Source organism: Dichomitus squalens (genome assembly GCF_000275845.1).
Source record: "Dichomitus squalens LYAD-421 SS1 unplaced genomic scaffold DICSQscaffold_23, whole genome shotgun sequence".
Classification (NCBI taxonomy): Eukaryota; Fungi; Basidiomycota; class Agaricomycetes; order Polyporales; family Polyporaceae; genus Dichomitus; species Dichomitus squalens.
This window is the reverse complement of record NW_006766905.1, coordinates 402,562-414,181: the sequence shown is the minus strand read 5'-3', so window position 1 is coordinate 414,181 and position 11,620 is coordinate 402,562. Positions and strand designations below refer to the sequence as shown.

Genomic DNA, 11,620 nt, shown 5'->3' with positions numbered 1-11,620 from the left:
TGACGAGCAGGCGGGTGAGTGCAGGTGAGTATAAGGAGTCGAGCCAGGTGGCTCCCGGCTCCTCCGCTGCGGCGTCGTCTGCCAAGGGCCTCAAGAGACTTCAAGCGCGCTCACGGTCTTACCTTGGGGCGGCGGTGGTCCGGCTCGGTCTGGGAAAGAGACGGAGGACGGCTACCGGACTCTCGTCGGGGACGCCCGTCGTGAGGATGGAGGCCGCATTCCAAGGGGGCTTGCCTTCCTCTGTCTCTTGGTACGTTGGAGAAGTTCCTGGGCCGACGTGGATCGGGCGACGGATGCGAGACGCGACGAAGACGGGCGAGAAGCTTCGGACCGCGATGACGAACGCGATGAGGATGGTAGTGTAGGGGGCATTGGGAATGGGATCGGACATGGGATTGTTTCTTGGACTTTGAGCTCGTGGACTGTGCGCTTTTTTGTATGCTGGCTGCCGCTACAGGGACATGCTGGTCGTGTTCGTTCAGACTCCTTGGTCGCCCCGAAATGCTATCATCGTCGGGTCCGCCCTTCAGCTGTAACTCACTTGGTGCGAATTGTGAAATGAGTGCACATCATTGAGCCCCAGGTCAGGAATTCAAAACGTTCGAAAGTATGCATGCAAGTCTCGTCCGTACGGAATCATTCGGAAACCCGCTCTGATTACAATAAGATGCTAGTATGGACCCACATAACACTCGCCAGTGAAGACGATGCCAGGCACATCGGAAGAAGAATAGACCGTCCCTCGATTCACTGTTCACCTTTTACGAGTCGAGATCACATTCTCCCGGTCGCAGGACACACCACTTGGGCTGCAGAGCGATGGCACTCACGCCGCGGTCGACGAGGCGATACCGTAGCTCATTCAGGCGAGCAAGGGCGTTCCTGCCGCTCGTCGCGTTGGGCCCTGAAAAGAGTAAGCAAAGGGAAGACGAGTAAAGATAGTCAAATTCTGACCCAAGCGAGGTGACCCGTCAGGCAGTGTCGCGCCTGTCCAGAACACTTCTGCAGCTACAGCAAGCCGTGGCCAAATGATGGGATCGAGGTTCTCCGGAGAGGATTGCTCGCTCCAGATTGGCATCTGGCCTGCACATGCCCAACACAATGGCATCAACATCATTCTTCGGGCGGAACTACGTTCGTACCTCCGAGGACCAAGTGATGCTGATCTTCGGTGAGATTGGCCAACGGATCGAACGAGTACGCCTGAGAAACGTTATGAGCGGGATGGTTGCAAAGAATATGACCTCACATACCCTTTGCCATGTCTTGAATGGGTCACACCAGCTGTTCCTGCAGAAGCATGAGTGTACAGTAGGACCGATAGCGAGGGGACCTGCAGGCTTTACATACCCTAAGACGTCGTTCCCCAACCACTCGCCCGCACCGCAATCCTGCACCCGCATCGTAAGCCACATAACGAACAGCCCTCTTCGAGATGGCCCACTCACTAGGTAGAAATAGTTGGAAGGTTGGTGTATGAACCGAAGATTTCTTTCGGCCACTGACACAGCATCCTCTGATGTCTGCCAAACGCTAATCATGGACGTCAATGGCCTAAGTAGGGTGACTATATGCGCAACCTAACTCACACAACTACAGTGTCGTTGACAACGGGGACATTGTGGGTGAGCACCATGTCTAGATAGACGTGTGTCCTTAGACGTCTTAAGTACAACGTGTATATGAAGGACCCACTGACCGCTTTTGATGAATGGCGTCTTTCCGTGAGATGTTATCACCCCTTGCACAGCCTGTACGAAGTCGTTCAGAGCATCTGCGATCGTGATGTTCCGCTCTGCTAGATCTGTCTCTGTCTCCTCGTCTTCCTCCCAACAAGGGAGGTTGACTTCGTCTCCACCGGAACTCATCATCTTGCTCGGCAGCACGGACGCCACGGAGTCGAAGAGCGTCTTCGCAAACTCGACGGTTGCGGGGGAGGCGATCCGCAGCTGGCCGGCAGGCGGCTCTGACGCATAGCTTGCCCACGGAGATTTTGCCGCACAAGCGATGAGTTCGGGATGCGCTGCACCGATGGCGGTGGTATGCCCAGGCGAGTCGAGTTCCTACAGTACGGGCTTAGTGTCGACATTGGCGACTGAATGAATTGCCACACACCATCACGACGTCGACGCCACGCTGAATCAGACGTTCAGTAGGCATTCACTGCGTGAATGACACAAAACTTTACCTCGTTAGCATACTGAACGATAGTCCGGATATCGTTCTGGGAATAGATCTCCTCGGCGGAGTACGCTCCTTTCTCAGCGAGCTCAGGGTATGCCTCGACATGCAGAGGAAAACTTTGGCTGTCGATGACATGCCAATACAAAATGCTAAGCTGAGAAGAACTGATGTCAGAGCGCGCCATGTGCAGAGTCAGACTACAGACCTTGACCCATGACATCGCGTCGATAGTGCGCAGAATATCGGCGACAGGATAGCTGAATTGTCACTGGTCAGCGTCATGAATTTGCCTTCATATGATGACTCACAAGTTTCTGGAGGTGTCGAACGAGAACCCCCTGTAAGGCTGGTTTCAAGTTGTAAGTTCCCTACGGATAGGACAAAGAGCCTCCGCAACCTACGAATGCAGGCTGATCCACAATGTCTATCCCGCCGTCGAGCAAGTACTTCGTCCCATTAAGGTCATACCATAGCTGCTCGAAGGTCGCAAGTCCTCTGAACAGCCCAAGGGTTGAATTGGCTATAAGAATAGCTGATGGCCTATCACCCGTGATTGCTAGTGAATAAACTTCGCTCCTGGAAGTGATTGGCTGGTTCGTTTCATCGGCTATGCTCCGCACAAGAGAGCCGGGATGCAGAGCGAGGCTCAGCGAGGTAAGCGTACGAGCGGAGGAGATGGAGCTGATATCGGCAGAGCTTCTGCCTATAACAAGTCGCTGGAAGCGATCCGTAGTAATCCTGGACCGGGTACGCGAAACAGCTGCGACGAGATCAGCAGGCGGACTAGAGATGTCGATGTGAATGTCAAAAACTGAGGATAATTTGACGGCAGTAGCGCCCCTCGACAGGGAGCTGGGTATTGGCCACAACGCAGTTGTATATCTCGGCGCAGGAGAGAGGAGAAGTACCATTGCGAGCCAATTGCGCAGAATCATGGCAGCCGTCTGGTAGGCAAGGCGTTAGCCCTCGACGTTGGCGGGGTTTCTAGTACCAGTGCGTATGCCTGCATATTTGACGTGGTCGCCATATCTCGAGCCTGGCTATCGTCAGGGTCATGAGTTGCGAACATGAGGGGTTCTACGATTCAATGACCATATGGACTTATGAAAGCGAAGCCAAGAACTTGAAGAAGCAGGCGGAGCTCCGGTCCCTTGCCGGGTTGAAGAGGTGGTATTGCATGATTAAAACGTGTTTACAACGGTGAGATGGCCGAGCGGTCTAAGGCGCCAGACTAAGGAGGTGGGATTTAAATCCCCAAAAAATATCTGGTCCGAAAGGGCGTGGGTTCGAATCCCACTCTCATCACTTTTTCCCTTTCGGGAAAGTCATTACATCAGCAACCCGTTTCACTGGTCAAGTCGACACGTACGAGGATCAATGTCCCCCCCCCCTTTGAAGAGGACGTTTATAATGCCAAACATGACTGGCGAACTTCTGCTTCCTAGTAAGCGCATCTCTGACTTACCAGCATGCCACAGTCAACGTATTTAATCTTTCGGGAACAAGTTCTTCCTATTCATTAAGATATTTTCATTGCCTTGTGTCTGACCAGGTTCTGCTGCGAGGGCTGCCAAGCATGAGCTTCTATGTCTGAAGGACTACCTAAAAGAGCGACTTGCTGCGGATGCACGAAGAGCTTTTGACCAGGTCCCGGTGTCCTTCGGAGCAGAGAGGCCTGGCGTCTCAGTGGGTACGGTGCCAATGCAGGACGGCAAGCTTCCGGCAAGCAAGGGCCTCCCCCTTCCTCGTAATCAGACTGCAGCAGAGTTCTGAAATCATACACAAGACGAGGCAATCTGCCGTCTATATCTGATGGAGAACGGTCGTCGAATGCAGAGAACAAGCTCCCGGACAGACCTGGTATAACGATGGTCTCGTTTGGGAAAGATGACTCGTGGGAATAGACGAAGCGCGCGTGCGTTGTTGACGGAAACGGCAGCTCCCTTCACGACCTCCTCTTCCCCAGACCATCGAGAACAAGGCGACCGTGTCTGCACGTTGCCCACATGGTGCTATTCATATGTTTTCTGCGCAGTTGCCGAGTTATTCATCGCATTCCGTTTTCAGTTTAGCCTTAGTACTCGAGCGCGAGGCGCCCTTCTGGCACGCCCGACGACTTTGTCCACGACAAAGCCTCTGGCATTCCAGATAGACTGAGTGCTCACGCGCCACACGCTATAAGGCCATGCGGACACTCGTTGCTACTGCAACAAGTGTGCCCACTGCGCCTGTCTACTCGACGCGCTCACACAGGAGTTGCTCTTCGCTCCACAGCCCTCAAACTTTACTTCCGCAGTCTACTTAGGCTCGCGTCCGTTCATTGCATCTCCATAAGCTATTCGTATTATTGTTCTCCAACATCCCTACTTTCGCCGTCTTCCAAATTCTGATTTAACTGTACACACTATGTTCCTCTTCCGCGCCGTCTTCATCATCACGACTGTCTTCATGGCTTTTGTTGCCCAAGGTATGCTTCCCACTTGTGCATTGCAGTAGAGTGTTTGTGAGGCTGACCATAATATTCTAGTGAGCGCCATCCCACCTCTCACTCGGTTCATGTTGGATGCCGTCCCCGATGGGTCCGAGAGTGCCGCGGACTCCAACTCCAACGCTGTCGTGGCCCCGGGCGATCCCGGTGCAGACACGTCTGCATCTGTCGACCAGGATGTTCCGATTGCTGTCGAAAGCTCCCCTGTGCAAGAGGACACCGCAGTTGAATCCTCCGCTGTAGCCTTAGCCGCAGAGCCTAGCGCTGCAGACATTGCTGCGTCATCGGCTGTTTCCGTACCTGTACGTCAAGTTCGAACGGTCTGAATCGCTCAAATGCTGACAGATTCTCAGTCTGCTGTAGTCGGTGCCCAACTCGCTCAGGCGAATGCTGCTGGGCACCTTGGCGTACTCGGAAGCACCAGCGTCCTCGTCGGCTTCGTCGTCGCAGGCATCGTCCTCGCGATCTGAGCTGCATTCGCTCACTCCATCGATCGCTCGTAGATCATCTTCTCCTCCCGGACCCGCGTACGCTAGACGTATCGATACATCTCGCCTTTCCCCGGATCCTTGCCCCTCTTCTTCTCGCATTAGTATCAGTTGATCTACTACGCTTCGCGTCTCGCAGATCGGCCGACGTGCGCTTTACTTCTGAGATTACTACCTTACATGTTCTGCTTTGCTCTGTATTGCCTCCACGATATCCTTCCTCCTGGTTCCGCGCGTCGCCTTGTCGTATTGCTGTCTCCATAGCCTCCCTTGTACTCTGTCGTGTAGCATAGCTTATGTTCCCATGTCCAGTTGCTGTTCCCTAGGCCACTAGCTTGACTCGCTCTATCATTTGTTGCGCACAGAGCCAATCGTCAGCTCTATTACATCTGCAACAGTAACGGGTGCGTGGTCTTGCGCCCGTAGCGGCCCCGATAAGGACCTCGCGCCGAAGGCCCGGTGCTTCCGGGCTATCTAATCATATTCTCCCGCGGGCGGCTTATGAGAGGTGGCAGGGTTGGCGGAGACGGGCAACGTGGTTCCACGACTCCCACCACGGACCCGCCCCCCATGCACGCGTAAGATATCGTGCATGTCGTCGACTGCTATAGAACCTCCACAAGTCATAGCCCAATTCAGTGGGCATTGAAAGCTTCGTTGCCGCCATGCACGTCAGCCACAGCCATGCGAATCACCCTCCGCCTCTATACAGCTCGCCGCGGATCATCAGTTTCTTGACGTGTATACTAGTCGCACTTGCGTCAGGTACCAATTATGTAGGTTGCGCCAGACATCACACAACCATAGCGATTGCTAATCTATTTTCGTAGGTTTTCTCAGGTGCGCTCCGAGCGACTTTTCACTTCTGCCGTTCACCGAGATGGACCCGAGCATGACTCCTCACTCGATTGACTGGTCGATGCAAGACATCTCATCAAACAGGCATGCTCTTGATATCATGCACTCATACTATATGCAGGGGACACGTACCGTGATGCTAGGTTGCTGATGGCACTGCCAGTGCCGTAATCGAGCTCCGGTCGTTCCACTTCTTGATCATTGATGAGGTCGACTTCCTCGGTCCTTGCAACTCTTCTTCACTAACTTCTATTGAAAAAGTACTGAAGATGTGCACTTCTAGCTTATGGGCCACAATTGGGTGCTCGCTTGAAGCTCACCCATACTCAGATCAACATCGTGGGCTTGTCGGGGAACAGTATGCACACACAAGACTACCTACTCTACTTTATCTCATAACTCATTTGTCAGTCGGTGTCTACGGAACTGCTCCAATATGGGGCGGGATTGTGGACCGCAAGGGCCCCCGCATCATGATGGTGATAGCCTTCTTCGCGCTTCTTGCAGGGTACCTTGGGATCCGCCACTTCTACGACTCAGGCCGTCCTGACGGGGACACAATTTCGCTGGTATCCTTCTGGACCCTCGTCTTCTTTGGGTTTCTCACCGGGATCGGCGGCAATGGCGGCCTCGTCGGCGCGATGAACGCCACTGCGAAAAGCTGGCCGGACAGTAGAGTGAGAGTCTCTCCCCTACGCCTCCGAACTTCGCTGACATCACATGTATTCAAGCGAGCTACAGCTAATGGGATTGTCATTTCTGGCTTCGGCCTGTCTGCATTCCTTTTCTCGACTATCGCACATACCCTCTTCCCCGGAAACACCTCCGAATTCCTCCTCGTCCTCGCTGTTGGCACCGCTCTTCCTATGATCCTCGGCTTCTTCATTGTCCGCCCCATACCTCCGCCGCATATCGACCCTACTACACGGCTCGAGCACGCAATTGACGGAGACGAAGACGCAGATGGGTACGGTACCAGCGAGGGCCTTGGGACTGGCTCCCCAACTACTTACTCTCTTGCGAATGATAGCCATACGCATTTGCTCTCACGTGACGCGGATGACGGCGAACAGGGCAGGTCGAGGATGGAGGTCGAGGAAGAAGAGGAGCCACTCGTACCGCCCTTGCACCATACGCAAGTGACCTCCGACTATGTCGTGGAGACAGCTTCAGACGCACTCATGCTCAGTCCGACTCGAGAGGGGTTCACCCGCCATCGCGCTACCAGTGCGCGGTCGTTGTCCCGGAGGAGCGTGAGGAGCGCGCTGGACGAAGGGTTGGAAGGGACGCCGAACATTCATGGTAGGAGACTGTTTGCGACTGCGAACTTCTGGATGCTGTTCACCGTTGCGTCGCTGTGTAAGCGTGCCATTTCCTGCTACTTTGCCGACGACTCACCACTATTACTTGCTTCCCATATTGCAGTGAGTGGAACAGGGTTGATGTGTAGGCGTCCCGTCCAGCTCGCGTATGCAAGATGGCTAACAGGCGTACCACAGACATCAACAACGTCGGTGCGATCTCGCAAGCACTCTTCTCCCACAATAACCCCGAATACGACGATGTGAAGGCGGCACAATGGCAAGCAACTCAAGTGTCTACCATCAGCGTCATGAACTGTCTTGGCCGCATAAGTATTGGTGAGCGACGGCTTGCATGGTACTTCACTCCCGTGAACTGATTGGAAGACTAGGTATCATCGCCGACTTTACCAAGGCTAAGCTTCGCCTCCCTCGCTCGTTCTGCATTGTCCTCGTCGCAGCGATGTTTGTCATCTCGCAAGTGACCTGTTACTCCATCTTGGACATCGGGAACCTGTGGAAGGCGAGCGCGCTTCTCGGACTCGCATATGGCGGGCTGTTCGGTCTCTTCCCCACTCTCACAATTGAGTGGTTCGGTCTCCGTACGTCTTCGTTCCAGGTGCGTCTGTGTGCTCTGCTCACTGTGTGAGAACGTCTCCCAGAACACTTCTCCGAGAACTGGGGTTTCGTCTCCCTTTCGCCCATGATCGGCGGCAATGTCTTCTCCATCGCCTTCGGGCGCAACCTCGACGCGCACAGCGACGATGACCCCGCTACGAACAGCACTGCTTCCTCTCTCGCCTCTCTCACCTCCTTCCTGGCGCCTCCGTCGACTCCCTCTCCCCTCGTTGCACTCAACACGACGTCGGTGTTGCCGATCAATGCGCGCGGAGGGATCCCCGACCCGCATCACTGCATCATCGGACGCGAGTGCTACGCTGACAGTCTCAAGATGACGATCGTCGCGTGCTGTCTCGCGCTCGCGCTCGGGGTCTACGCAAGCTGGAGCGACTACAAGCGGCACAAGCGCTGGGCGAGTCGTGCGGAGGCCGGACCAGCAGTCGTCATATGGGAGAGCGAAGAGTGAAGATAAGCCAGAAGTCAGCGGATAGCGCGGTAGATTGGTTAGTCTGGGCCTTGGGTAATAGATAATCTGATCGCACATAGGCATGTATTTATTGAGTGGAAGGTTCGCAGGAGGGTGAGCACCGCGAGTGGCCTTATGGGACTTGTCGGACTGATGACTTCCGTTTAGAGAAATGCAGTGCGTGCAGTTGCGACTGATACCGCAGCAAGGACAGTCCCGAGAAGCACCATTATCCTCGAGCCGAAGTGCGCTCGGACGAGTGCAAGTAATTTAGGTTGTGAAGGTCGGATCTATGAAGGACACGCAGAAGGCATCGACGAGGGCTCGTCTTTATCGTGTGATCGCACGAGTTTCGGGTACCTCCACTGGCTTACGGAGTTAGAGGTGGAGTTAGAGGTGATCTACTCGCTTGGTGCGTATCCGTAAATCATGTTCGTGGTGCCTTAGGCGTTGAACACGATGGTCTGTGACATGTGCGCAAGTCCGATGCCACAGATTTGGCGGAAAACCGGGGATAGGCAGTTCAATGCGAAGCTATCGCGGATTTTGCATAGATGCGGGCATGCGAGGCTGTTTGTCGTGCCCGGCCTGGGCCCCTCGACGTTTGTCAGCTTAAACTTCACCCCTCATATTCCCTCACGATGCTCCATGGTACCTCATAGCAGTTGTCACCCGACGCTCCCTACTAAGGAGTTCGGACACCGCATGACTTAGGCGGCGCGCCTATGAGGTGTCTCGACACTCCGTAAATACTTGCCTTCATGCGCACCCCCTTACGATAACGCCACGCTCCTTTGCCATGATACCGCTATCTTACTTCGTTCTCTTGTGCGCGCTCTCAATTATTTTGAAGCGCGTCTTCGTCAGAAATGACAAACGACGGACTGACATTCCCGGTCCGCCCTCTCTAGGGCCGTATGCGGCCAGGCTAGGCCCAAAGGTACCACAATGGACTCTATTCGAGTCCGTCCAGAAAGATTATGGTGAGTTTTGCTTTGATCTTTGCAATGCATCCCGGACACCATCTAGTAGGCAGTCTCACCATATCACGCAGGTCCGATGTTCTCGTTAATGAGGGGTGCTACTCCGGTCATCGGTGAGAGGCCAAATTGTCGCGTCGCACGGTTTCTTTGTGGCGACTAACGACTGTAGCACGAAGTAATCAACAAAGCGCAGATTGCTTGGGACCTACTGCAGAAACGTGGCGAGATCTACTCGAGTAGACCGCGTCTCATCATCGCGCACGAGCTGTTGTCTCGGGGGCTACGCGGCCTGACCATGCCCTATACTAAGCAGTGGCGGACATGGAGAAAGGTCAGCCAACTGAGGTGCTACAGTGCCCCAGCAGTCCTGTTCATATTGTGACAGATTCAGAACACGGGCTTGAACGTACGGGCGGCGCTCGCATACCGGGAGCACCAAACACTCGAGGCGACTATCGCTCTACGAAACTTTCTCCGAGCCCCGGAACAGTACAGTCATCACATCACTTTGTGAGCTATTGTCTCCGACTTGGGTAGGCATCAGATTCACTGAAGATTATACACTCCAGATTCGCAACGTCCGTGGCATTCTCTATCGCTTACGGACAACGCACTGCGACATTGGAGGATGAGAAGTACAGGAGGAATGGAGAAGCTGTGAAAGGTGCGTACGACTCGGAGGCTTTTAATTCTATATCCATCAAACAGGCTCATGTAAGTCATGGATTTCCAGGAAGCTAAGTAAGCTTTCTGCTGTCAAAGCGGCCGGATATGCCCCTAGTGATGTGTAATATTTAACAGTGTTGCCACAAGCCCTGTTTTGACTGTATGTTCACTTGGTTCAGGCGTACCACATTCGCTGATATGACGTCCGAGGCTCTTTTACAGTACCCGTGGCTGATGTATCTTCCGGTACATCGTCTCTGTGTCGGTCCTCCCTTTTGCTCACATAGCTGCAGCGTTTCATGCAATGGTTTAGGTTCAGATGGGACGAGGGATACGGCAAGGCCGAGATGCTGTACATGGAGCTTCTCAAAGATGTCGAGGATCGCTTGAAGACGGGAATCGCGAAGGAGTGCATGGCCACGCGTAGCCTGCGGGATCAGGAGGCACTCGGGATCAGTGACGTTCAACTGGCCTTTGCCATGGCTGCGCCGTTCGCTGCTGGGATTGATACAGCAAGTCGCCACCAGCCTTCGCACACTGTAAGTCGTCGTTGCTATGAGCCCCGCGTCTCTAGACCTTGTGTACTATCGAGGTCGGTCTGTGTGAGTGCCTCTCGTGTCTATCGATAGTAAGTCGGTTCTTATGGTCTACACTTGCTTCCAGGCGCAATACTCCACAATCAAAATGCACAATGAGAGGGGTTCACGAGGAACTTGACCGCGTCGTTGGTCGGAATCGTCTCCCTAACTTTGATGATCAAGCATCCCTCCCATGTTTGGACACATTCGTCAAAGAGCTGAATCGTTGGCAAACCATTACTCCGAGAGGTGTTCCTCACGCCCTCGCCGCCGACGATGTCTACCAAGGACATTTTATCCCAAAAGGCACGACGATCATTGTGCCGAATGTCTAGTGAGTGTACCTCCTTGTTCTCGCAGCCAAGATGAGTTCCAACACAAAAAGTAATGCACAGTACAATGATGAAGGACGAGGAAACGTTTCCGGATGCGATGCGATTCAGTCCGGAGGGATTTCTCAAGACTGACGATCCGAGGATGCTCGACTTTACGCTGTCATTCGGCTTCGGAAGACGCATCTGCCCTGGGATGCACGTCGCGTTGCAATCATTGTACTTCTTTTTTCGCCAGGTGGGTGTCGTTAGGCTATGCATTCCTATACACATGCTACTTGGGTTAACCTCTAGCGATGGTGGCGTCCGCGCAGGTTCATGTGGGCGTTTACCGTCAAACCCGCGCAGGACGAAACCGGAGCTACTGTCCTACCGGACATGAATAATCAAGTGGTCTCCGGCTTAACACGCAAACCTGCTCCATTCAAGTGCGTGATACAGCCTCGCTTCCCGGACGTTGCGGGCATGATTCACAAGGAGGCGGCGGAGGCGGATGAGACACTCAAAGCATGGGATTGATATTTGTGGCAGGGGCACGAACCAACCCATCGTGCTTGATACCACCCATATGCTCCGAACATCGTGATGTACCTTGCAGTAAAGTTTATGTATCCTTCACGCGCGCAAAACAGTGTGAAGGATTCCCATTCGGGAC

At 53.9% G+C, this 11,620-nt stretch overlaps 4 protein-coding genes and 1 non-coding gene across 5 annotated transcripts; 4 read left to right on the top strand and 1 right to left on the bottom strand.

Moving 5' to 3' along the window:
- Positions 1 to 761: 761 nt before the first annotated feature.
- Positions 762 to 3,095, bottom strand: DICSQDRAFT_148174 (N-acetylhexosaminidase; the record flags this gene model as incomplete). Its single annotated transcript, XM_007367217.1, has 13 exons — positions 762 to 904; positions 955 to 1,083; positions 1,143 to 1,203; positions 1,254 to 1,290; positions 1,351 to 1,391; positions 1,449 to 1,533; positions 1,590 to 1,638; positions 1,700 to 2,063; positions 2,116 to 2,136; positions 2,189 to 2,338; positions 2,390 to 2,441; positions 2,493 to 2,530; positions 2,586 to 3,095. The coding sequence occupies 13 exons, from the start codon at positions 3,093 to 3,095 to the stop codon at positions 762 to 764; spliced, it is 1,680 nt and encodes a 559-aa protein (XP_007367279.1).
- Positions 3,096 to 3,383: 288 nt separating this feature from the next.
- Positions 3,384 to 3,489, top strand: DICSQDRAFT_t116. Its single transcript has one exon. It is a non-coding gene; the product is annotated as a tRNA-Leu (tRNA).
- An 835-nt stretch (positions 3,490 to 4,324) lies between these two features.
- Positions 4,325 to 5,430, top strand: DICSQDRAFT_137915 (uncharacterized protein). Its single transcript, XM_007367216.1, has 3 exons — positions 4,325 to 4,651; positions 4,712 to 4,974; positions 5,026 to 5,430. Exons 1-3 carry the CDS (start codon positions 4,591 to 4,593, stop codon positions 5,140 to 5,142), a joined length of 441 nt encoding a protein of 146 aa, XP_007367278.1. The 5' UTR covers positions 4,325 to 4,590; the 3' UTR covers positions 5,143 to 5,430.
- A 395-nt stretch (positions 5,431 to 5,825) lies between these two features.
- Positions 5,826 to 8,406, top strand: DICSQDRAFT_63864 (MFS general substrate transporter; the record flags this gene model as incomplete). The annotated part of the gene is made up of 8 exons (XM_007367215.1): positions 5,826 to 5,940; positions 6,302 to 6,376; positions 6,430 to 6,695; positions 6,750 to 7,377; positions 7,444 to 7,464; positions 7,518 to 7,658; positions 7,712 to 7,921; positions 7,982 to 8,406. The coding sequence occupies 8 exons, from the start codon at positions 5,826 to 5,828 to the stop codon at positions 8,404 to 8,406; spliced, it is 1,881 nt and encodes a 626-aa protein (XP_007367277.1).
- A 1,053-nt stretch (positions 8,407 to 9,459) lies between these two features.
- Positions 9,460 to 11,484, top strand: DICSQDRAFT_63698 (cytochrome P450; the record flags this gene model as incomplete). Its single annotated transcript, XM_007367214.1, has 9 exons — positions 9,460 to 9,502; positions 9,566 to 9,720; positions 9,775 to 9,899; positions 9,959 to 10,046; positions 10,203 to 10,301; positions 10,349 to 10,571; positions 10,685 to 10,967; positions 11,029 to 11,203; positions 11,260 to 11,484. Coding segments are annotated over 9 exons (1,416 nt in total), but the record flags the coding sequence as incomplete, so codon positions are not given.
- Positions 11,485 to 11,620: the final 136 nt, after the last annotated feature.